Source organism: Amphiura filiformis, chromosome 20, assembly GCF_039555335.1.
Source record: "Amphiura filiformis chromosome 20, Afil_fr2py, whole genome shotgun sequence".
NCBI classification, from domain to species: domain Eukaryota; kingdom Metazoa; phylum Echinodermata; class Ophiuroidea; order Amphilepidida; family Amphiuridae; genus Amphiura; species Amphiura filiformis.
In genome coordinates, this window is record NC_092647.1 from 41,176,817 (window position 1) to 41,204,757 (window position 27,941).

General features: G+C 33.8%; 2 protein-coding genes and 2 long non-coding RNA genes across 4 annotated transcripts in view; all 4 read right to left on the minus strand.

Moving 5' to 3' along the window:
- Positions 1–8,800, minus strand: part of LOC140142328 (uncharacterized) — a 28,143-nt gene extending 19,343 nt beyond the window's left edge. The window contains exons 1-4 of the mRNA XM_072164297.1: positions 8,743–8,800; positions 6,533–6,745; positions 2,299–2,542; positions 584–715 (exon numbers count right to left, since the gene is read on the minus strand). Of these exons, the coding sequence (XP_072020398.1) occupies positions 584–715; positions 2,299–2,542; positions 6,533–6,745; positions 8,743–8,800 (647 nt within the window). The remainder of the gene's footprint in view (positions 1–583; positions 716–2,298; positions 2,543–6,532; positions 6,746–8,742) is intronic.
- LOC140143081 (kelch-like protein 14) overlaps positions 1–27,941 on the minus strand; it is a 163,409-nt gene that overhangs the window by 123,320 nt on the left and 12,148 nt on the right. The window lies entirely within an intron of this gene.
- LOC140142693 (uncharacterized) lies at positions 8,812–15,793 on the minus strand. Its single transcript, XR_011857561.1, has 4 exons — positions 15,687–15,793; positions 12,138–12,280; positions 10,914–11,094; positions 8,812–8,932 (listed from the first exon to the last, which is right to left on the minus strand). It is a non-coding gene; the product is annotated as an uncharacterized lncRNA (long non-coding RNA).
- Positions 19,532–20,702, minus strand: LOC140142883 (uncharacterized). The gene is made up of 2 exons (XR_011857600.1): positions 20,638–20,702; positions 19,532–19,591 (listed from the first exon to the last, which is right to left on the minus strand). It is a non-coding gene; the product is annotated as an uncharacterized lncRNA (long non-coding RNA).

Here is a 27,941-nt window from a genome sequence, read left to right on the forward strand (position 1 = left end):
GGAGTTTTGATGTTCATGGCAAGGGACCTTGGAACTAAACTAGCCCTACCAGAAAAACAGCACCCGATCTTACCGCACTGTTCTCCAGCAGTTTAAGGACAAAGTTCGGCCGGAACATAACTCACAAGTGCTCTTGAAAGACCTGGTATTAAACCTAACCTGACAAATGCCATGAACACCATAATATGAGTAACTAGAAGGGGAAAGAACAGAGAAATATCTCATCATGATTTTGTCGCTGGCTGTACTGTCTACATCGTTACAGTAGCAAAAACAAATGGCCAAGAAATTTGAACATACTGGCCGTTGAACCTGATGGTTTTCTCTGCCCTAGAGCTGGCATGTTCAGCAACTGAGCTAGGGAGGCAGAGGGCGCTCATTCCCTCACTCTGGTAAATTAAGAGAGCACTTTTGTGTTTGGGCTTTTATAAGCCCATTCTCTTATCCTTGTACTTGTTCTCGTATTTTTGTCATGTGGTTTTGATTGCATATTTTATGTACTGTATACACTGTATTTACATCTATATATTACCTACTTAGTCTACTTTTGTAATTTGCATGAAATTAAAAAAAATAGTACTACCTGACATAGAAGTCCACAATCGTAGCAGACAAGCCACACATTGGATTTGTTGACCACACATCACTCATCTTGATGTCCACCTTTTTATCCTTGGATTGTGTAGATTTTGCCCGTATGGGCCAACTAAACAGACTGTAATAAATATAAATAACAAATAAAGCAATGACAATTTATTACAACCATCATTCAATATAATCATTCCAAAAAACTGCTGTAATAAAAAAAAATCTCTTGGCCTTTATGAACCTTCAATTCTTTAAGAATTTAATTCATAATGTAAAATTGAAAACTTGTGTTTGAAATGAGACAGGTAGAATTGACAACATTAATATTGTGACATATATCTTTTATGTTTAATAGTTGGTATTATAATATCAAAATAATACAAGAACGAGTGAAAAAATATGTATTATGCACAACACAACAGGTAAACAGTTATGTACACCTAGTGTCAAGAAACTCAATAACAGAGAAACATGGATTTTCTTTCGTTTTCTAATTATTGTCTAATAATTATAACAAAACTTCAGAATTCGGCACCATCTGCTGATCTGTAATCATTGATTTGACAGATAGTTTGTTTTTAAAGCAACTAATTACCATCACTGTTGACATATTTATAGATAAATTGCTTAACTGATATTAGACTTGATTAGTGCATTTGTTTTACAACATTGTTTCATAAAGGCCACCCCAGCAAGCCAGGGCGACCTTCTTTCACTAGTCAAGTCTAATACCAATTATGTATCCTTTGCGCACGCCACTGCTTGTGTTTTGACGTATCAATACAAGACTATTTCTGAAATTGGTATGATAGTTCAATTTGTTAGTAATTGCAAGAATACATAATTTTTAATTCGTCTTATACTCATTCATTGCACAGAAGTGTTTTAGCCAAAAGTTTATTTATTTCTTTCATTTGATTTTTAATTATGATTACTTGAATACATCCACCCTCTCTCACCTGCCTATAACCCTAAATATTGAAATTAATCTATGAAAATACATATTAGAGTGAAATCACCCAAAATGGTACAGAGCTCAACCCGAAGGCAACGTGATACTACATAATGGTATTAGACTTGACTAGTACATGAGTGGGGGGCACGTGCCCCCTAGTTTTGTCAAAATGTCAGGGGAAATGCACCCAATCAGGGGAAAATTGGGGAAATAGCTATACGGCGAGCCAAGCTAGCAGAAAACTTTAGAACAGTTGAGGGACTGGAGACCCGCATTCTCTTGAAAACAAGAGATTGTACATACATTATAGAACACTCAAAAATCTATTTTAAATAACATCATCTCCCTTTTGCAGGCACCTTTTCATTTTGGACCCCATTGGAAATAAGTTGGCATATTTAGCAAACTTTATGGGTTATCCTGGCTCATTGACTTGGTTGTGTGTTTCTTGTGATGATGATTGATTGCTTATTTGTTATTTTCTGTATTGTTGTCAATTTTGCCAAATAAAAAATAAATAAACAAAAATTTAAGGGATGTTTATGGCTGAGCTCAATTTAACTGTATTTAACTATAGAACTTGTCTAAATCTTTTGTGCATACATACCTTAGACATTCTAATAATGGTTGACTTTAATAGATAATTATTAGTGGTTTTATACATAAACAGGAGTGATCTACTTTTCTTCTGAATCAGTATTTAGAGCACAGTGTTATGAAAACCTAGGTTGCGAAGAAGAAAAACATGTTCTTACTCAAAGTCACTGTCACCCCTGCAGCAATAGTATCCCTTATCTTCTGGCACGCTGTAAATGCCAGCACAAATATTGTGCTGCCAGCTGAAACACCTGTCGCATTGTATCATGCTCACTCCCCCATCTATGTACGCTGTTTCATCAATGTTGCACAAGCCCAGCTTCTCCATAATGCAGAGATCTTTGAGTTTCTTATTCAGCTTCACCTCTTTTGACCGGCCTCGTTTCTTGGATTTTCTTAACCCTACACATATGTCAGATAGAATGAATAAATCACAAATTCTGAGCAATCATATCACCAGAGGGGAGGGAGAGGGCTGAGTAGGGAAGTGCCTCTGAAAAGGACAAAGCAGCACCCATACCAATACCAATTTCCCCAAGAAATGAAAGAGTTAACCCTTTATATACTCAATTGTCATGATTTTGAGTCAAATTTTGACCAAAATTAACCACATTTCCGAAAATATTTCCTTCTTTGTACAATTTTTAATGGTGAATCACATCAGATATTAAAATTTGTGCAAATTTTGGAAAATGTTGAAAAATCAACCCATACATATACCACATTTGCATAGAAAAAGTATCCGTTAACATACCAGAAGGCTTGATATACCCATGTTTGCAACACATCCCCAGACCCACTTTTGTACTATACCCTCCAGTCACACTTAAGGGTTAATCCTTTGCATTCATTTTGACAAAAAAAATGAAGGTACTACAATAACCGGGGCAAGGTAAATTGCCAAAGTATCAGGGTTGATAGGAGAATGTGGGACAGTTAGTACAAATAAATTTTGTAAATAAATGTTGGTGGACGCAACCCACCAGGGAGACAGCAAAACTGCCAATTAATTTTCAAGCAATTTGTAGAAAGAATTAGCAACTGCTATAAAAGATATAAATCACAGCAGAAGTTTTTGTATAAGTATTTTAGTAATTGCTATTGCTAGAACCTTGAATATTCCATACCTGTGCTAAGACCTGGCGACATCGCTCATCTTACGCGCAAAGTTTCTTTTGTGTACGCTTGCGCCATTTGCACTATTTTTGAGTTTGCTCATGAGGTACCTGACTTAGCGTCGATCCCCACAGGCAACATGCCATGATTCCACAGTATGGCTAGAAATTTTACTTGTCGAGCAATATACCTTATGCTAGTTCGCAATTTTATTGGGCTTTTTTATGAATATTAATAATGACTATCCCTTGTATTTATTATTTTTCTTCATTATAATTAAACATTCATACGAGGGCAGTCAGTATGTTTTAAGAGTTGACTTGTGACGTCATTTGTGGATTGTTTTCATGGCATTTCTCAATGATTACATAAACACTGTACCTTTGTCTTTCAAACAACACATGTAAAAATTCTATCACACACATGATTGTGTAACAGCATTAGCATAAAATCAATGGTCTAGAGTAACCTGGTGAAATTGAGGCATTTTTGTTAAGGGAAATAAGAGGCTGAAATGAGGTATTGTTGTATTTTCTATATTTTCTCGGGAATTAAAGAATGGAGAGAGCTGCCTTTTGGAACAGTAATAGAACACAAACTACCGGTTCATTAAACCATGTTTGTTGGGCTGTAAAGGTTTTGGTTTATTTAAAATGCGTGGTCAAATATGTCTTATTTTTGACAAAAACAAGGCTTCTCTTTCTTTAAAAATCTTGATATTGCCAAAAATAGCAAACATGGAAATTCAAATTTTTTTGCCAGTTCTGTTGACTAATCTCCAAACATTTAAACGAAGTCTCCCTAGAAAATATTTGAATCCATGATTAAAATATAACTGTTATTGTACCATTGTTACATTTATACAAAAAGTAGTGGTACAAAGAGAGAAGCCATCGTTTGAATGAGAAATTTATTTGCAAAACTTTTCTGTTCATTTCAGGTTGAAATCATCCATAAAAATTCATATGAATATTTAAATTTAAATTTTCATAGCATTTTGTAATATTTTAGGCCCTATTTACATGGAATTTAGCAATTCCACCATGTTGTATCGGTCATCCCACCTGTGCATGCGCAGACTGTTGTTTCATTTGCACCAGTTATCATCGCACTGAGTACCCGCAGCTCTCACACGTAACCAGTCATTATATTTTAGTCTGTTTCATTTTTGGAGATAATTAATGTCATTTGTAATAACTCATTTTTCATTTTCGCCATTTTTGCAGAATAATGTTGCTTCCATTCAAGCCCTAAAGTTGTTGAAGTTTCCAGACGTCCCATTTCCACCAAAGTTTAATGGCAAGTCTCATATTTTACCAAATGCTACCGGAGGACCTAGTGTTTATTCCTGCCCAAAACTAGCCATATGCAGCTTGTACATTTGCTGTTTTCGGACATTGTAAACACGTGTTGTTTCTGTAATTTAAAAGGCCCGCCTTTTTGCGTGATTTGGCAGTGTCCCTAGTATATTGATTTTATGCTAATGCTGTTATGTAATCATGTGTATGATATAATTTTTACATGTGTTGTTTGAAAGACAAAGGTACATTGTTTATGTAATCATTGAGAAATGCCACGAAAACAATCCACATATGACGTCACAAGTCAACTCTTAAAACATACTGACTGCCCCTCGTACTATCATTTGTGGTATAATATTAAGTATATTTGCTTTTAGTACCCCATCAACAAATGTCTAGATTCAAAATGTAATCTTTGTTTATCTGCAGTTTCCAATGTAAAATCTACAACATCAATCTTGCACAAAACACTTATTATATTAATATAAACTCTCCACTCCCTTGAACCGATGAATGTATGAGGCACATTATTGTGAAGACCAACATTGCTTGGTGGGGGAGGGAGAGGCAAATTTTGTAATTTTCCCTTGAATCATGTTTTATCTTTTTCACACAAATATACAGGGTGAGGCAAAAAAAAGTGCAATAGAGCAGAGAATCAATATTTATGTAAGAACCAAGTTGAACTTTACCATTATTGAAAGTTTTTATAAATGCCACACCCAATAGTCACCTTCTGTGAAAAAATGAAGTGACTCGCTACTACCGTTTAATTTTTATGAGCACACAATGCACGATGAAGGTACCAGCTCTGAAACTGACTTTAACTTAAATAAGGTTGATTTTTGCGTTACTTTATTTATTTTATTTTTTTCTGTTCAAACAAACTTATAACTTTAAGTCCTTCATACCTCACTTGACTCCAACGGTAAATGGTAATTCCTTGATTTGTTCACACACAATCATTAATGGATATGTCATTTGAAAAATGTTTTGAAACCTAAAAGATTCAACTCGGTTCTTAAATAGAAATGGATTCTTTTCTCTATTGCACTTTTTTTTACTCACCCTGTACCTGTTATATATGATTAATAAATAATGCAAATGTTCCAACAAGTGTTGCACAAAATTTATGTTTGTGTGACGGGCTTTTGGTATATAGTAACTAGTGGTCAGCAAATTTAAAATCAATAAATTTCACATATTTTATTAGGCTTTCACATAAAACATTTTGGCATCACATATTTGATGGTAAGGTCATCACATAAAAAGTGTGTCCCGGAAACAAATACAATAATTTTTTGTTGGTGTGGGATTAATACTGGTAAAATGCTGCAGTGTTACTACATTTGTTTTAAGATCCAAGTTAGAGAATGTTTTAGCAGAGTTGTGACACTATTTGGAAATAGTAAAATGTGTCTCACATTCATCTAATGGCTTCTCTATAAACCATTAGTACCATATATATTGTAAATAAAATCATTGAAAATATGAACTTTATTTTACAAGATACTATGCGACAATTATAGCTATATGTATGTTCAACTCTCCAGGGTATGAGAGAAGGCCTATGCATGTGACTTCTAAAGTTATATTTCTGCCAGAAGAATTGTTGTTAGCATTGTCAAATTTACATTCAGCAAAAGTTTATGTGCTTTTATATTATAAAAATAAACAACCATGAGCTTGCCAACATTATCAATTATATTGTGTAATATCTTAAATGTGTGCACATTTTAACCTAATTTATGTGGTCAGTTCCCACTATTTTATTTTAACTGAAGTTGAAACAATGACAATGCTACTCAAAAATCACTAGCAATTTATGGATTAAGCACTATGTCTAATCTCTTTTTCAATTGAACGTGGTAGGTGGCGTAAATTTGACATCACCATCAAATAGTTGGATGTAAATATTTTATGAAGACCGAGTATGTTTTGGCCCTAAATGTTTAAAAGATTTAGTGATACCTACCTTTTCTGCCTTCTACCAATGGCACATAATGGTTAGGCACAATGGTTGTTGAACTTGCCCTTGTGTGCAGTACATGGATACCTTCAAAGTTGTCAACAAGAGGCCTGGCAAGCATGTACTCAAAGTACTCCTTTGTATCACGTGTGCGACTTTCTTCAAAGAGTACTACTGGCCTACATAATGCTGTGGCCAGAAAGTAAAGTTGATGAATACCTAAAGCAAACAAAAACATATGAATAATAAGACACTGATCAAACATATTTGGAATATTATAATTGTTACTTAATATTTCAGAAAATTGAACAGTTATTTGTATCGCAAATACATGCACACTTTGTTAGGGGAGAAGTTCCGGCATTATCTAATGGGCATACTCACTTACCACTTGTGTTTCGGTAAAGTCCCTAGCATGGGCAAGCCATATACAAATAATAAATTCTATGAGTGATCTCGTCAGCATTCTCGTCAAGAGAAATGGTGACATTACTAACAGTATGTATGTCACAGTGGCTGCACAATAATTCTGCTACACTGTGCATGCAAGCATAACAGTGAATTGAAAAGAGCACGCTTCAAGGTTAGCCAATTTTAGAAAACATCCATGTCGTTAAATGAATTTCCTCATATGCTTCATTTATCCAAATTGTTTGAATTTTTGATATATGGTGTGTGAAGCCTTTCCGAGGCTACGATCGGGTCCCCAAAAATTAAAAATTGTTTTGTTTAAGAGTTGCTGCCTGTTTCTATGGATTTTTGAAGATCGTTCATAAATCAGTAAATATAGGCCTATTGAAATAAAGGGACCTACCACCATTTAGCTGAAATACTAATCTTTCTTAGCATGTAAATTATTTCCGTCGATGACGAATGAAACACTTGAGAAAAACTAGTTGAAACAAAACATTATATCAAAGATATTTTTAGGGAGTAATTTTCCAAACCACGATAGCTCTAAGCCATTGTGTGTGTCCAAGGCCATACTATTTTTGTATACGCGGTATAGTGGGAATGTCTGTTCCTTTTACCATTTGTCATCTTATGTTAATCCAGATAACAAAATGTTCATTTAAAGTCTCATTGCAAATGAATTTTGATTTTTACTTTTTGGATTTGGCTTTGAGCAATGGTGACACATACCATGTTTACAGAAAAAATGAAAATTCTATTCAGAGATCGTCAAAATGTCAAACTTTGTATGTTTTGTATTATATTCAAGTAATTAACTGCAGTTTCTTTATTCAACATCATAACAGCTTCATACTTGACATATTTATGGTGAATCAATAGACTTTCATTAAATATTTTTAAAAAAACCAAAATTACTCATGCCTAATTTACATAAAAATATCATGAATATATAATTACCTGTAATTAGCTAATTTGCATCATTAATTTCTTTTTGTGTATTTTTTGTTGTCAATTGAAATAACTTTGTATACATATGTGTGCAAAAAAAACGCACCATGATATCGTGTACAAATTTCTATTGGCATCAATTTTGCATATTAATTAGCTGAACTTAGTCATTTTTTCACCTTTAATTAATTTGTCTGCAGATTGGCTGAATTTGCTAAATGGTTAATTTATTATAATTATTCAATGATAGATTTTTAAATTTTCTTTTCTTTAACAAAGTTAGGAAAGATATGCATTTAACCTGTGATACTTAAATTAACGCTGCTTTTTCAAGCAAGCGTCCAAATAAACCTTCAAAATCTCGAATTGTGCCAATTTTGTCATTATAGCCATTTGTGGCAGGTTTTAATTCCATTTACGAGCATCTTAAAATTGACACTACATCACAATGCATTGACCGATTTCAATTCTGTTTTTTGAATTTTGATGCTTTAATAAAGCTCATTCATGTAGAAACATTAAATAACATGTTTCTGCTGCATTTATAGGTGATATGCCTACTAACAGACACTTAAACAAGAATGCAGATGTCACTTTGGTAGCTCTTAAGTTATCAAGCGAGAGAGTACAATAGAGCTTATACATCCAAGATGAAAAGCAATACGATCTTTCACATTCAGTACTCTTTGAGCCATTCGGTAAAGGCTGCTTGTTGCTAGGCATAGTTGCGGCCATCATAGGGCAATGTGAGTCGAAATTGTGATGCCCCACATACTATTACATGACAGAAATCTTTCAAAGAATGGTGGCTTTTACTTCAGTCTGAATGCATGTATGTTTGAAACACAATTTACCTGAATCTCGGTATAGGCTTATGGTATCTGCAAGTTGGTCATTCATACAGAATACCATCAGTTCCTCTGGTGACGGATTATTTGTGGGCCTTTGCGAAAGTTTGCTTGCACTAGAGATAATCTCCATCACATAGGCTTGCATTTTACCAACATCAGCTTTCTGGCCATTGCCACTAACTTCCACCAGTAACTACAAATAAAAAGAAAAATACTGCATGAATCAACAAAAAGGCAAACATTGGGTACAGGTTATTTTTAACAAACCAGAGGAACTCTTGTTTAAATAATGTCAATTCCAAGTATCTTATTGTTTCAGCTTTTAAACCAATGGCAAAAAATGATGAATGCATTCCAGATACATGCTTATTCTAACCAAATGACCTGAAAACATTTCTGTATAACTATAGCATTCATCGTCAAACAGTCACAAGACATAGACCTAGATGAATACACAATAAATGCACGTGATTATTTAGCTAATGTCATGTGTAGCTATTATTATTAAATTATGTTGATAGAGTTTGTATTTCTATCTGAAATTGTGTGAAAGTCCAGCTCTTCCATCTACCTGACCTCTTTAAAGAACAACATACCTCTGAGGCATTGTAACCACTCTGGTACATTTTATCTCATTGAAAACATCAGTGATGCAATATTGTACTTTACAAAGACTGACAGGGGGACCTTGTCTGTACATTCTTTGCTTGACTGTAGAAGTTTAGTAAATTAATGCTAGGAGTTTTGGCTGACCACAATATGATGCCCCATTCAAACTACGCAATGGCAAACAAGACTAGAAGGCTATATATTTGTACACAAATACGGCTATACCCGCATGTTATCGGTGTACCCAAACTTACAGTCCTTATTTGCTGAGGCCTTAAAATAAAGAAATTGTATGTGTAAAAAGTGAAAGTTCAAGTCACAAGCTTTAATTGAATGTAGGTTGCACTGTCGTAGCACTTAAAATAAATATATTGTAAAAAGTTCACTCCCAGGGGAGTCGTCTCTCTTATTCTCCATAGGGTGCTGTTGTCAGTCTCTTTTACAATATGATTCAGGGGAAACTATTCCAGAGGGAGTATGTAAATAAAATGGAACAGCCATTTCAGAGGGAGTATGTAAATTAAACGGAACAGCCTTTTTTGGGGCCATTTCAGAGGGAGTATGTAAATTAAATGGAACATCCAATGGGTATGTAATTTAACTGGAACAGCCTTAACGCATCACGCTGGTATTTCCAATTATGATATACGATCTGTCTGTTTAGTCCTCCGTGTGTGGGGTGGATAGGTGTGTGGGTGTTAGTAACAATATAATTCTCAGGTGCTATCTGTGTACAAATTCTGAGCTCGGAAGCTGCCTTATTTGATGAGAAACGGCCCGCCCTTTGTTTTAACATTTGGGGCACTGGGGCCCATAATATTTGACTTATGAGTCCCATGTACATAATTATGTTGAAGTATAATTTCCTAGTGCTATCAGTAGACTCAAGCTGGCCACTGTAGCTACTTTATTTACTGAGTAACGGCCGGCCCTATGTTTTAGCGTTTGGGGCCCTGGGGCCAATATTATGTGATATATGGGGCTCATATGTACATATAACAATGCAGTTCTCAGGTGCAAACTGTGTACCAACTCTGAGCCATAAAGCTGCTTTATATGATGAGAAACGGCCGGCCCTTTGTTTTAACATTTGGGGCCCTGGGGCCCAATATATATGACTTATGGGGCTCATGTACATATGTTGAAGTATGATTCTCAAGTGCTATCAGTAGACTCAAGCTGGGCATTGTAGCTGTCAAAATCTCACAAATTTGATCCATATTGGCACATCATTTGACACTAATTTCCAGCATTACATTACATTCTGTTGTCTATTACATTAAATCCCTAAATTTCGATTTTACCTGATCAAACACAACACATGGATTCATGGAAGTTTGGTTTGATTATGTACATCACTCATGAATGCTAAGAATGAGCATGTTACAATGCGTAGGTGGCTCTATTCTCTAGTGGTCATAAAAATCAGTGATGAAACATAAATTATGTCAGAAAGTCTTTTTATTACTTTGTAAAAATAAAACAGTTATTACCAGTATGATAGATAACACCTGGCATTCCATGCTTGTGATGGATACAATTCAGCATAGTCATATATAACTTACATGGTCAACAAGTTCATCAAAATGCAGCACAGCGTTATATGCACTATACAGGCGAAGGAGTGCTGACAGCTCTTCACTGCCAAATAATATTAATGCAGCCGAATTGAAGAGGCAATTCCCATCGCCTGTGGACAACATGGCACGAAGGCTTTTGTTTCCTTTCACAAATGCATGTACAAATCTGGAACAAGAAGATACAAGAACTTTCTAAAAAAACTTGCAAGTTACTATTTAAATAATTAATTTTTTTTATTAATATGAGACAGACTGTAAATACACCATATAGACCAAGGCTGCAATGGACTTTGGACAGAGAAAGAGCTCATGGTCAACAAAACATCTGAGTCCAGCGATGCTGGGGTCCTCATCAGTGATGAAGTCCCACAACTGGTAGATAGAACTAGTTTCTAATTAGAATACATGAGGATGAAATGTTTTCAAGCAGACAAGCCAATTGGTGATGTGTTGTTGCAGAGCTGTCAGACTTGAGAGGCTTCCAAGGAAACAAATATAAAAATTCCAGATCAGTATGTGAAGGTGATATTGCATTCACCTGGCACAGATGTAAAGATGAAGTAGATTATGCACACATACAGACAGATGCACTGTCTTTGTTGATAAAAATGTTCTTGCAATGAAGATTTTGAGGGCTTTGCTCATCCATAAATAGATATAAAGGTATTCTAATACAAAAATTAAACTGATTTAATTGTTTGTCTTAAAGCAAAATGCCTGTATAGATGAAATAGTTGGATTTTCTTACAACGTTGAAGCTGTTGAATTTTACAGTATTGTGAACTGTGTTGTGAATTCAAGGTAGATGACCAATAGATATGATTTAAATATCCCCCTAAAAAACAATCTTTGTTGAGTTTTGAGACAAACAATCATAGCTGACTAAAATACAGGAAGACAAAACCTGCTGGTTTTACTAGCTGTCATTTCTTTAAAAGAAATATTAAATGACAACTATTCTCATGTGCCATAAAAAACAAAATGTTATTCTGTTCCTTATTTGTTAGATGGTGGAAAATACTTTCCCAACTATTTTCCCTTGTCGCCCGGTCTCAAGGAAAATAGGTTCACATTCTCCAGTATCCTGGGCAGGAGTTTTGCCCCATTTCCCTCATAACCAGTAAATATTTGTTCGCTGTTTAGGAGCTCTTTAATCTACAAAATACAAGTAAACAGAAGTGTATATATTGACAAACAAACACCGCATACCTTGAGTTTACTTTTCCAAGATCATCGATTGTGTGGACAGATGTGTTCTGCAGCGGTAAGAAAATTGATGTGTCAAGCTTGGCCAGTTCTCCCTTTATTTTTTCAATGTCACCAATTTTTTTAAGGTCACGCAAGATGTATTCCTAAAATGAGAAATGACAACAATATATGCACAAATCAGAACCAGTAGCTAGGCTTATTTTTATTATTAATGTTTTTAAATTACATGACTAACTTATATAGAATTAAATTATAAAAGAAATATTAGGAAATGCAAAAATACATTTACTGAATGAAAATAACGCAATAATCCAATTAGCAAAACAAGATTCCTACATAAATAAGCAGCTTTAATGGGATTAGAGGTCGTCAGTGTGGCCTCAGTGGTTCTGAGTGAGTTGTTGCTAAGATTACCGCATTGACTGAATACATGCATGGTACTCTGCGACTTGAGCATAATCGCCACATGTAATGTCCGTAGTCACAGTGACGCTACCACACAGAGCGATAACACCCACAAGTCAATGGTTCTCGCACAAAAAGACTGACGGCCTCTATCGCCATGTAAAGTGACACTGACTAAGTATAATTCATCCTAATCAATGCAAAATCTAATACATATTAGGCCAACCAAACTTGATTCTCTTTTCAGATGTTACCTGACCAACCCAGAATTCAATTATTCCCTAGAAATTCCTTAATATGTATACAAAATATCTGACATGTATTTCTAACCAATTTCGAGGGTTTTTCTTAACAGTGGGGGAGTTATGGTACATACATTAAGTCACTGGTAACCAGTATTTAAAAAAGGGTGTAGCTTTGATTTGATGTGATGGGATGAAATTAAATTGAATATCTAGCTGACCAACAGATCGTTCTACGGTTTCACTATTTGAATTACCATAAAACAGTCCATGAAGGCACTGAGACAAATAGCATGCATGTGAAATGTTCTGAAGGTTAATGATTGAGATGAATGGAACATATAACACTTAATCATGCATGTATAGGTGAATATTAACGGCCTTTACAATATTTTCTCATGTTCTAGATTAGGCACAAGGTAATAATATAATAGAAAGCAAATGTATACTTCTATGCTTCTCAAATTTGGTACACTAACTGGAGTGCTTTCAGCGGGTCAACCGGCGTCTTCAGCGGATGTTATTGCTCTGAAGATTGTTGTTGCTAGTGATCCGCTGAAGACCCTATTGACCCGGTGAGTGTGACAAATTTGAGTAGCGTATAAGTATAAATTTGCTTTCTATTTACGTTTACCATTACGTATGAATATACTTCATTATAACAACATAATAGTTTACAACTTAAAAAATAAAATCATAGTACAAATAAACTGCATCCTCATACAATCGTCTATATTAATTGTATTCTCTTGAGAACAAAGTATAATATCTTGGTCCTATAAAGACATGCAGAGAGAAAGAAAAGAAAGCTTACGTTGAAGTGGAAGATGCAAAAATAGGCTTACATCAGTGGAAACAAAATAGTCAAGCGTCCCAAGAAAATGTAATTGTGTATAGTAAGCCCTACACGATAAACAAGATTTTCTTTCTGAATTGGCCATATTTTTACATGTAAGAAAATTAAATGCATTATTGTGTTCACTCTAGCATAAGTTGGGCCATATTGGACTCATTGGAACGTTCTAAACAGCCCCCAACGACTGTCAAGTAAAATGAAAGGTAGACCACCTTACGTGCCTTATGCTACATTACATGGTTTGTATTGGAAGCAGATCACGGGCTTGCGCAATGCTTGTGTTGCGCGGTTTGTATTGGAATGAGATGGGTGTCTTGGGTGATTATCTTGGCGAATGGAAGTTATTTATTGATGTATTATTTTGGAAACCTGTATTTTCTACAAACCACCACTGGCTTGATATGTCTATTGTCATGGTCACCCCTATCACATCTCAATCCTACTGCAATATTTCCTAAATCAAGTTTGCAAATTGCAATTGACTGAATCCTTTTCTTATACCCCTGTACTCTGGGCTGTAAAAACATGTTAATGAAATCTAGGACATCTCCCGTTCAAGTGTGACTGTACACATATAGATGCTGCTCAACCAAGTACATTATGACATGAAACATTCAGCATTAAAGTTTTAAGTTTTATCACCTTTCTCATGAACCATGGTTAAATTAAAATTCATAGTTTCAGCTTCACATACATAATCTTCCTTTTCTGATAAGAAATAATATGCAAAATTGTTGTTTCTGGAATGATACTTTTACTTTTGTAGGTCTGATATTTACAGGGATCTATTAATAACTAGTGCATAGGGCAGCAAATTTTACACTCTTTTACTCTGACAGTTATATTTAAATTTCCTAGATCATGATAACATTTGATTGTTGGTTGATTTCATCAATGAAGTGTTACTAGTTACTATCAAATCTTTTTTTATCCAATAACAAGCTTACATTCCCTGCAATAATGAGAATTTCAAGAATATCTGCCTCTATACACGTAACATGCGCTCAAGGTATGAATCTTTATGACCCTACAAAGAATGAGTCACTCTTGACCTGGCTGACTGAGACAATTATAAGGCAGTGTTTTTTTAACTTAAGAATTATTAAAATAATTAACAAAAACAATTATACCATCAAAAGTTAAACATAATCCAATATAATAATATAATATGTTGAACAAAAATGTCACAAAATGATACCAACTTTAATACATTTATTCCTGTTTTAAATAGTGACTACAAACACAGATTGAGAACACAATATTTCACACTGAAAGACTGAAGGATGGATGAACAGACAAAGCTCATCTTATAGTCTTACTCTAGCGTAAGACAATAAATAATTAATACATACTCCAGTCTCTGATACCCTCTATGATCTCATCATTCTTGTTAACTTTTGCAGAGCAATTCAATATTTTAAAGAATGTGTCAGCCTGTCAGGCCACATCAAAACTAGGCTCCTTGAAAGAAATTTTTCTCATAATAAATATAAATTTTCAGCTGAAATGTGTTTCATTTGGAAAATGTGACTAATTATGATAACCATAATTAAGCTTACATAGTAAAGTATTGGGCAACTGAAAGTTACAAAAATATTTCATACATCCAAACAGTTTGACCAATTTATAACTGAAATGTCAAATTAAGATATCTTTAGTGATCTTCCTCCAAATAAAATTGAAACCTCAATTTTGATAAATCTGACCAATTACCTTTAAAGCTTGCAAAAATTTCATTAAAGGTAATGCACACTTAGAGCTGGATGAGTTCACAACATCTCCAAATCACAGGCAAATGGGCAAATGAGACCCAAGTTAAGACAAATATTTATTTTTAAATATGGTAAATATTTAGATCACTTAAAACCTATTTGTGTAAAACAGACAAAATATGAAATTATTATTAAAATGTCCACTAAAATGTCATACCCTGCTTAAATTTTGTTAATAAAATTTATAGAGATTTACTGACACATTGATCACACATTGACTTTGACAATAAATTAAATTAAAGTCAATTGGCACTACATTTTTTTATAAACTTACCAGCAGAAACACAATGAACCTGATGTTAAGACAGTTGTTATGAGTTGATTTTGAAACAAACCATTGACTTGGAATTTCATTTCAACTTCCCAACAGATTTCTGTTGACTAATAATAAAATGAGTCAGTGTTATTATAAGTGTTAGTAAATAAATTCATAATTGTATCAATTAATGAAACAATCAATCTGCAAATGGTCTGTAATCTTCAAGCACTCATTCACACACTCACTATTCAATCAGTTATGTATCACTGGTTCAAGCATTCAGCAAACAATATCAAATGCAATAGGGCATGAAATAGCCATTAGATATATAGCATTTTCAAATCATTTGGACAGATTCTGTGACATCGAACAGGTTAGGGTTATAATTATGAATGAAGAAAAATCATTAATGGTGAATTATGATCAAAAATTGTTAATTTTTCTGTATTGTTCACAATAATTGCTTTACTCCCAATGTGTTTACAATAGGAATTAAAACTCCAAAACTGTTATACTACTTTACGTAAAACAAATCATTTGAAGAGCTTTGTTTCAAAACCACTTACATCCACTTCAGAAATTTTGAGAAAACATTAATAAATCATCAAAAAAATCATTGATATTTTATAAGGGGGCCTGCAACAAAAGCAGTTTTTGGCGGGATGCCTGGGTAGGCCAAACCCCCTTATATCAGTGATTTTTTTAAATGATTTTTTGATGTTTTCTCAGAATTGCTCAAGTGGATGTAAGGGTTTTGAAACAAAGCTCTTCATTTGTTAAAATTGTCATTTTTTATGGGTATAAAGACATTACCCAGCATTAATTTCAGTATTTTGAGCATTATAAGCCCACTAAAATCCTTAAAGCGTTTATTCGGAACAATGCAGAATGGTCATGAAGCATCCAAAATTAATGATGGTATTGACTGCATGAACAAATTAAAAGATTATATGATGTTAAAATAATATTTAAAACTATATTATTATGGTTGGACCAAGTTAAAATGGATGTGTACATAACTTTCATAATCATCAAATAACTGATGGCAAGTTAACTCATAAACAATCAAGACAAGATAAATGCACATGAGTCACATACTGTTATACTTAAATCATCTCAGGATATTGTTTTGCATGGTAAGGCGGAGCATATTTTTCATAATTTTTTAATCAAAAACTTTACATACAGCATGATGAAATGTCAACATACCTTCTGACATTCCCCTACATCTAAAATGGCAAAACATTTAGTATGGGACATTTGAATCAGTTCTCAATAAATTCTTGAATTGTATCACAGTTCAGAGCATTGAGGTGGCCAGACATCATTGCTCAACAATAAAAAGCCGACAAAAAAAAAAAAAGAAAAAAAAAAAAAAAAGAGAGTACAGTCTGTCCAAATAGAAGTACAAAGTAAATAGACCTCGAAAACTGGAGGTATGTGAATAATTATTTCAGTGCAATGCATGCATAGATGCTTCTTTGGCATGCCAACTGCTGTGTGACTTGTGCTTGCTGAGCACACCACGCTCTTTACGCATCACATTTTTTAACACGCAGTATATGTGACGCAAAGCATTGACCTCCAATCGGTTAGGCTTGTTTTTTACTTCTATGTGGACAGACTGTAGTGTTTGTTTGAATAATGACCATTGCAATTAAATACCAATCAAATACCTTTATAATAATTTTTTTTCAGTATATTGTCCGATCAAAATAAAACCAATCAAAAAAGTATTGAAAATTGGGGTAAACGATCCTACAGAAAGAAATTAAATAGCGACTCGTCTGCATCCATCTTAGGATTAATGACTAAGGAAAAATCTGTTGTACACATGACACAATCAAGGGTAATGAATGATTCACATGTTGGCAATATTCAAGTTTGATTTTTTTTAAATACTGTATAAGGACATAATTTCACATGGGCTTTAATTTTGCAAACGGCAAAAATTAATGGAAAAAATAAACCATGTGAGTCCATGAAATTTTGCATTGAAACTACAAGTAATTGTCATCATGGATTTGCGAAATGAAGTCCCCACTCATGTGATAAAATAAAATCCTTTTACAGCATACACTACTTTCAGCTTAAAATCAATATTAGCAACATCCTACTCATTCCACTTGATCATGTCACATATTAACTTCTGTAGAATGGTGAGTAGGAAAATGACCACACACAATAATAGACCTTTCAGGTTTTTAGATATATCAAATTTACAAATATAAGCCATTTTCAGATTCTAGAACAGTTTGGCTTGTGACATAGTGGAATATATATTCCTCATTTTAAATTGATGGTGTCACAGCCAACATCACTTGTTTGATAACTTCTTTTAGCATGCAAATTAGATTAACAAGACATCTATTCTGTAAGGTCGATACTTCTGAATTTTCATGTTATAAAGATAAAGACCAACCAAAAAAGTAAAGCAGCTTCTTTAAATACAACTATATTTTCATTGATTACGATCAGTATTAGAAATACAGCAGCATCACACAACAAACTAAACTTGAGAATTAAAAACTTACACTTGATGAGATACTGTAAAGACAGTAAAACACAAACATTTTGACACCATATCATATTGATGGACAACTTCCTAATGTTGTTGCACAGGATCTTACCTTCATTTGAGATGTTTTGAATATATTATGTCTAAAATTCACACATTTTCAAATATACAAATATACAAGCACCTGTGTTTTCAATCATTCAATCCTTTGATAAAAACAAAATGTTTTAATTACGTAAGAAAAATGGATACTTGGAGTCGATCAATACAGTCAATATAATTTACAGGAACTTTTGAATCCATCAAGTTTTTCATTGTGACCAGCTCTATTTTGGGGGCATACATATATCAATTTTGGAACTATATGCATATTTAAACAAGCTTACTTTTGGTGAGTCTTTATATTGTTTTGTTAATTGAAATAATTTACTTCAGATAAATATACTCACTGCCTGTTTTGCTACAAATGACCTTTTCTTCTGAAAATGGAAAGTAATATATCCAATGAATGAGTAAATGGAAATCAAGAATCCATTCTCAAAAATCTAAAACGCGAAAAAATATCTGCACACAAAAATATCTACTTTTACAGTATATTAATTAAATGGATGTGTAAAGACAGACTTTATTTCCTTTTTTAATTATTCTATTACTCTTACAACCCATTATTCAAAATCACGCACTGTGATTTGTTAAAAAACGTCACGTGAAAGCCCATTGTTCTGCTATAATGGGTCAAGCGCCGTAACACATTCTACGCACAGCATTACGCTTTTCTACGCGTGCAATATTTCCATGATATGTGCTGTCACTTACACGTACACGCTCCACCTTGAAGTAAGCAACTTAAAATATTTGTGCCAAAAATTATGTTTTCTCTTTAAATTGCACTATTTTCTGGTAATAGAATAGAAATAAAGGGCGCAGCATTATCCTTTACACGCAAATAATGTGTCCTCAGCAATAAAAATGTTTAAAAAATGGGTTCACCCATTATTTACATTTTTACTGCCTCAGAGACGGACACATTATTTTGGTGTAAAGGATAATGCTGCACCCTTTATTTCTATTGTATTTATATAGAGTTTCACTTGATTTGACTTTGTTTCTCAGTGACGTTTACACATTCCCAGTATGTCACTGTCAAATGTGGTGAATGTGACCAGCAATGTGATCAGTATAAACTACAAGTGTGAAGTTAGAAAACACGACTTCTAATTATCTTTGTCAATATTGTTATAATATACATGACTTAAATTTAAAGGTATATTCAGACATTTTGTGAGGGCACTCTTACTTTTTTTCAACATTTTTAATTTTATAACATCTATCTGTTGCTTACCTTATCAACTTCAACCTCATTTTGATCATCTTGCTCTCCTCCCTCATTGTCATCATCTCCCTAATTTCAGTTTGATACACACAAAACAAAGTTACAATGTGAGTATTACATTTTTGTATATCAAAGGTACCTTAGGCATATAGGACTATGAAAATATCCCAAGAATGGATAACCTTTAACACCAGCTTTGCAAGCAATATGTAGCACTCTACATGTGGTATGTGTTCTGTTATTTGATCTTAAGACGTAAGGTAGCTGTTATGCATATCAGTCACATATACAGAACTTCAGCAACTGGGTGCGAATTTCTTGGTGAGCTAAGAAATGATCATGAAATGTGTAAATATAACATACATGTATTGAAATTTAATGGTTTAAATTGGAACAAATTTGCGCGAAATGTTCCTAAATTTGCTTTTATGAAAAGATGAAATGGTCAAATATGAGATTAATTTCATCAAAATCACATGCACTCAGACATTTCTCTTCTATTTTTCTCCAATTTCTCTAATCTGGTTTTTAAATACTGGGGTGCACACACACTTTTAGAAAGGGCTGTATACCCTACTGCATATAGCTTCAAAACTAATCAGTTTTCACAGCATTTTAACATAGAAAGAAGGATGATTTATTAACAACACAGTAGTGCTTTTAAAGAAACATACCCAAATTTAAAAGTTGTAGCTATTTGTATTGATTTGACTACTGTGCTGTTAATATTGAACATTAGACATATTATCAAAATGTGTGTAAATAAATCATCCTACTTCATATGTTGAAATATTGTGAAAACAATTACTAGTTTTGAAGATATAGATGTATATAACAGCTGTGTTACTTTTTGTGTAGTCTTTACTTGCATGTCATAAGCCCATTATTGTGTCCAATTGAAATACATTGATCAGGAGATTATATATGGTAACTAACCAGCTTTATATTTTTACAAGTAATTAAAATTTTTATATGTAAAGCCAAAAAAAAAGAGGTCTGTTTGCCCTTTAGCACATATTTATTTGGGTCTGTAGGCAAAGTATTCCATGGTATCTACAGCTTGCTATGGACCATTTGGTGAATGAGATTTTGTAACATCTATCTCTGTTGCTTACCTTATCAACTTCAACCTCATTTTGATCATCTTGCTCTCCTCCCTCATTGCCATCATCTCCCTAATTTCAGTTTGATACACACAAAACAAAGTTACAATGTGAGTATTACATTTTTGTATATCAAAGGTACCTTGGGCATATAGGACTATGAAAATATCCCAAGAACGGATAACCTTTAACACCAGCTTTGCAAGCAATATGTAGCACTCTACATGTGGTATGTGTTCTGTTGTTTGATCTAAAGACGTAAGGTAGCTGTTATGCATATCAGTCACATATACAGAACTTCAGCAACTGGGTGTGAATTTCTTGGTGAGCTAAGAAATGATCAAATTTATACCCTACTGCATATAGCTTCAAAACTAATCAGTTTTCACAGCATTTTAACATAGAAAGAAGAATGATTTATTAACAACACAGTACAGTAGTGCTTTTAAAGAAACATACCCAAATTTAAAAGTTGTAGCTATTTGTATTGATTTGACTACTGTGCTGTTAATATTGAACATTAGACATATTATCAAAGTGTGTGTAAATAAATCACCCTACTTCATATGTTGAAATATTGTGAAAACAATTACTAGTTTTGAAGCTATAGACGTATATAACAGCTGTGTTACTTTTTGTGTAGTCTTAATTTGCATGTCATAAGCCCATTATTGTGTCCAATTGAAATACAATGATCAGGAGATTATATATGGTAACTAACCAGCTTTATATTTTTACAAGTAATTAAAATTTTTATATGTAAATCCAAAAAAAAAGAAGGTCTGTTTGCCCTTTAGCACATATTTATTTGGGTAGGTAGGCAAAGTATTCCATGGTATCTACAGCTTGCTATGGACCATTTGGTGAATGAGATTTTGTAACATCTATCGCTGTTGCTTACCTTATCAACTTCAACCTCATTTTCATCATCTTGCTCTCCTCCCTCATTGCCATCATCTCCCTAATTTCAGTTTGATACACACAAAACAAAGTTACAATGTGAGTATTACATTTTTGTATATCAAAGGTACCTTGGACATATAGGACTATAAAAATATCCCAAGAACGGATAACCTTTAACACCAGTTTTGCAAGCAATATGTAGCACTCTACATGTGGTATGTGTTCTGTTGTTTGATCTAAAGACGTAAGGTAGCTGTTATGCATATCAGTCACATATACAGAACTTCAGCAACTGGGTGCGAATTTCTTGGTGAGCTAAGAAATAATCATGAAATGTGTAAATATAACATACATGTATTGAATTGGAACAAATTTGCACGAAATGTTCCTAAATTTGCTATTTTGAAAAGATGAAATGGTAAAATATGAGATTAATTTCATCAAAATCACATGCACTCAGGCATTTCTCTTCTATTTTTCTCCAATTTCTCTTCTGTTTTTTAAATACTGGGGAGCACACACACTTTACAAAAGGGCTGTATACCCTACTGCATATAGCTTTAAAACTAATCAGTTTTCACAGCATTTTAACATAGAGAGAAGGATGATTTATTAACAACACAGTAGTGCTTTTAAAGAAACATACCCAAATTTAAAAGTTGTAGCTATTTGTATTGATTTGACTACTGTGCTGTTAATATTGAACATTAGACATATTATCAAAATGTGTGTAAATAAATCATCCTACTTCATATGTTGAAATATTGTGAAAACAATTACTAGTTTTGAAGCTATAGACGTATATAACAGCTGTGTTACTTTTTGTGTAGTCTTTACTTGCATGTCATAAGCCCATTATTGTGTCCAATTGAAATACATTGATCAGGAGATTATATATGGTAACCAACCAGCTTTATATTTTTACAAGTAATTAAATTTTTTATATGTAAAGCACATATTTATTTGGGTCTGTAGGCAAAGTATTCCATGGTATCTACAGCTTGCTATGGACCATTTGGTGAATGAGATTTTGTAACATCTATCTCTGTTGCTTACCTTATCAACTTCAACCTCATTTTGATCATCTTGCTCTCCTCCCTCATTGTCATCATCTCCCTAATTTCAGTTTGATACACACAAAACAAAGGTACAATGTGAGTATTACATTTTTGTATATCAAAGGTACCTTGGGCATATAGGACTATGAAAATATCCCAAGAATGGATAACCTTTAACACCAGCTTTGCAAGCAATATGTAGCACTCTACATGTGGTATGTGTTCTGTTGTTTGATCTAAAGACGTAAGGTAGCTGTTATGCATATCAGTCACATATACAGAACTTCAGCAACTGGGTGCGAATTTCTTGGTGAGCTAAGAAATTATAATGAAACGTGTAAATATAACATACAGTATCGAAACTTAATGGTTTTAATTGGAACAAATTTGCACGGAAAGTTCCTAAATTTGCTTTTTTGAAAAGATGAAATGGTCAAACATGAGATTAATTTCATCAAAATCGCATGCACACAGGCGTCTCTCTTCTATTTTTCTCCAATTTCTTTGGGTCGGTAGGTGTATTTTTTTTTAAATATCGCTAAGTTTTTTTAAGTATTTACAGCTTGCAATGGACCATTTGGTCAATGAGAAACATGTACAGTTATTAATTCTAGATAATTTGCAGGCACATGCTGTTGTGTTAAACTTATAGTCATGCATTTGTTTTAAATATAAGCCTACAGCATTCATTGACATCTATAGGTGAATATGTTGGGTCTACACCTTTTAAGATCTAAATTTCACTAAAATTTAGTGACGAGAACTCCAAAATGTTAAAGAAGCTATATTTCCAAAAAAAGTGACTGTGATTTTTTATTTTTTTGGTCGGTTGGGAAGGGGCAATCAAATCTTTTTTTTTAGGTCTAATGTATTGAACAATAAAATACTTACATTCAACCCTAAGACCGTCTTGAAATGGCGCACTATTTTGACAAGGACCCTCTTAGTGAACTTTGGTGTTCCTTTATAAAAGAAATATGTATTGAAACTTATTATCATGTTTCATAATAGACTGGCACCTATACTGGTCTGGAAGATGTCTGTCTAGTTTGAGAAAGCATCCTGACTTGAAATGTCACTTCTAAAAATAGTAAGTGGATATTTCTCAAGAACATTCCACTTTTTGTATAGTGATTTGATTTATCATAACTGCTGTTGTATAGCTCCAATGTATACAAATGTATACATTTTGGAAAGGAAACAAGTCCAAAATTATAAATATGAATTTAAATGAAGAATTAAACAAATTTGCCGCTAGAGAATGGTCTTAAAATAATTTTGAGCAAATTGCAGCATTTTGACCAAAAGTTTCTATACAAAATAACTTTTTGGGGTTGCAAAATACATGTTTTTTGGCATTTTCCCCCCAAACCAGCATTTTTAGCACAAGCTGGTCAATTGTGTGAAAGTACAAGCCAAAGATTGAAGCAGTTTGATTGAGAAACCCAAAGTACAAAAGTACAAGTTTCATCAAGTGAAGAAGAAGAAGGAAAAAGTTGCTATCAACTCAGAAAAGAGCCCGAGAGCAGTAGCACATATGTGGAGTATGTGTTGTGAACAATCTTCCAGTGACCCAGTCTAACAATATGTAAGATAATGTGTGCACAATCCTGCATTGGACATTCACTGCTATAGTGATCCAGTATTGGAAGTCTGTCAAATCCCAAGATGAAATGCCTCCTGCTGCTCCTTGTGATGAAATAAATGTTCAAAAACACTGTCAACATCCAATACAGAGTAACAACTCAGAAAGTGACCCGGTCTAATTTCAATTCAAATTTGGACAGTTAAAAAGACTTCAGTTGTCTGTCCAAATCTTAAAGCATGCATGTGCTATGCTGGGAGCCTGGTCAATCACTATACCTCGGGATTTTTTTACACACTACACTTATCTCAATGCGTTATTATCATCTAAAACATGTCAAAGATATTTGATCTTTGATGTATATGTATTCTTTTTAATAATAATAAAAAAGGATCAATTTGGATTTTTAGAGTATTAATGCTGTTGAATTCATTGTTTGGGGATGAAATTGGTGTGCTTTTTCTCATTTATAGGGCATGCATTAATTATTGCATGTCTTTTTATGAAATTTGTGATATTTTTTAAGACTGAACCACAAGTGCCAACCTAAAAATTTGATCATGCAATATTGGCTTAATAATTTATAATTTTAATTTTGCAACACCCCCCCCCCCACTTTGCCTAAAAAACTAATTATGATCTAGCAAGCACATGCTCGTAAATTATTTTCTTGTTAACATACAAGGGGCGGTCAATAAGTTTGTAGAACAAGGTACTTGAAAAAGTACTAGACGAATTCTTTCTATATCACTCTTTAGCATGATCACTACAAACATTAATGCACCCGTCACAATTTTTCTTCAAACTTTTCATGTCAACAAGATGGACATCTTCACATAGCTCCTTGAGCCACTCTTCAGTGAAGGCTCACCAGCATTGATCACCAACAAACCAGATATTATGAAGGCAGGACTTAAAATTCTAAAATAGGTTTCACTAACTGGAGGCCATGCCTGAAGCACAATGTGGTTACTTTAGTTTGCTGACCCTTCTGTTGTGAATGGCAGCTTGACAAACTAAAATAGCGTACAGGACACAATCCGAGAACAGTCACATTCCTACCATCAACCTTCTTCACATGAAGGCCTGCCTCAATTTTGCTATCAAAATTGTATGACATATGCCTATATTTGTACTTTCATGTGGCAAATGATCTGTCATCAAGACTCTCCCTGGATCTCAGAAACAGCAAAGAAGACCTTGCAATATGGTGACCGAATGATAATCTTCTTAGGTTGGGAGATCCAGGTGCTTCCACTAAATGCACTCGTAATTCCAGTGATTAATGTATGTCTTATCACCTTTAGCCACATATATAGATTAAACTTGTCTCGGTCCTCATTCTAAGTGTATAGAAGGTGCAGACCTGAATATGTCAATTGTTATCAATTTTGTACATGAAGATTCTAAGACCAATGTTAATGGATTAATGTTGAAAACACATTCATCAGTGTTGTAATATTTTATGGCTATCTCATGTTTCTTATTTGGCTCTTTATTCATTAACAATGCCACTGTACCAGCACGTATATCATTAGTGGTGACGTCATCAAGTCTTTTGGACATTGGATTATCTTCAGGGACGCTCATTCCATTCTTGAACTCTCTTCCGGAGAAATTTCCATAATGACCCTGTATTCACTTCTGGTAGTACCTGTGATTTCATGGAGGTAGGCTTCCTCTGAAGAGTGTCCTGCCCACATACAGTGATGCAAAAATATAATATCTTTGCAATAATGTTTTGAAGGAACAAGCTTTCAAATGAGACTAAATTCAATACCGTGCGACAAAGTAGCATACCGAGTTCTATAAATTTTTTGACGGCCCCTTGAATTTCAAAAGTGGACCAAGGGAGTGAGGGTGGAGATAGCATGTACCCAGGTATCCTTTTGTGCTACTCCAAGGGTTCTGAAGTTGATCCTATTTGAGACCAGACCAAGAAAAATGAGCCGACTCGTTCAAATGTGACCTCTCTGAGACCATCTGTTCAAAAACAGATTCATATGAATGATTTTGTGAAAAAATGCAATTTCTTCCCAATGTTAAACACATGTTTAAAAAAGTATATTCTGTGTGTAAGACAAAACAAAAAATAAATCTGAATCTAAAAACAAAGACACAACATGCAATAACTCACAATAAGAATACCAAACATATCGCATGTAAAATTCTCATTCTAATACAATTTCTCTAACGTGATATCCTATCCCAAAATTCCCAAGTTACTCAACCCTTTCTGGAAGAAGCTGCCATCCACTACAAAAGAATTACAACCCACAGTTTGAGAACTTGTGCATAAATAAATCCAAACAGACATATTAAAAATATTATACAAATAATATACTTACCATCTAACGGGTGATTGGGTGTATGAAAGGGTACCCCTGATGGCCAGATACCTGGCACTGGAAGATCCTTCCACGATGACTTGTTATGGGCATCTATTACAGTAAAAGCAAAGTTTGTGTTTGGATTATCTAAAAATAAAGATATTGTTTTTAGCCACTGGAGTGCATCTATCGTCTCATATAACACGGGTGACATCATTATTTTAAGTAAAACAAGGAGGCAAGACCAAGTTGTTTTACTTAAAATAATGATGTCATGTGTTATGTGAGACGATAGATGCACTCCAGCAGCTAAAAATAATATCTTTATCCTCATTGTTAAACACTTCAATTTAATCGTAAGTATACCAAATTTTAATCAAATTAAATCCCACATTTTACAAGGCTTTTTAGAATCGATCAGTCCTGTTGTTGCTATGCACCTCCGATTGGTTCAAACAACATATGTGACACGATCTGGTCCATGGGGGCCAAAGGGGCAAATATGAAACTGAGATAAAAGGTTAAAATATGGAGTAAAAACAATAAAATACATAAGAAAATAGGCATGAAAAAACTTCATAACTTTAGAACCAAGTATGCTAGACCTTTGGTGTTTTCAGTAAATGATAGCCTATTGTACGTGTAATGTAATAATTACAATAATTCAATTTCCAAAAATGCCTCCTTTGGTCCCCATGGACCAAATCATGTCACATATACGAGTATCGCATTGACACCCATGTGCAAAAGTGTGTGATATCGTGTCATATCACACAGGTAAGAACCAATAAGATTGCAAGAACATTCTCAAGTGTTTATGATTAAAAAATATATGTATACCATAAATAAATCATGTGTGGTGAAGGTCAGACTAGCAGTAAAATACTGGTTTGTTGTCAAAAACAAAGATATATAAAATCCAGCAAACAAAACATAATTACGATTACTTAAGCCTTTTTAGAGCATTTTATGTAAAAGGCACCACATGAATGTATACCCAAAATTGTTTGCCCCTCTCTTGGCTTGCCCAAAATGATATCAATCGCTACAGCAGGATCTATTATTAACAGTTACATAACATGCTTACATAGATGTAATGTAATATTTATCTCTTCAACATGCTGCAAGAGGTTTGTTCAGAATTGAAGTGAAGACCAACAAAGACACAATAGGCTAATGTTGGATTCAAGCCAAATGATTCAAACTGAATCTAAATGCGCAATCTAAACTATACAAGACTTACAGATCGGCCAATACAAAATGTGAATTGAAAGACTGAAAGTTTTCTGAAATACATTGTTATTATTTGGCATGCAGGTTAGAAAATCAACAAACTCTAGCTTCTCCATACACCCACCCACCTTTGGATTGGACTCTTTATACATGTAGTACTGTGAAAATTCCTAAAACACTATATTATTTTCCTATCAGAAATTCTTA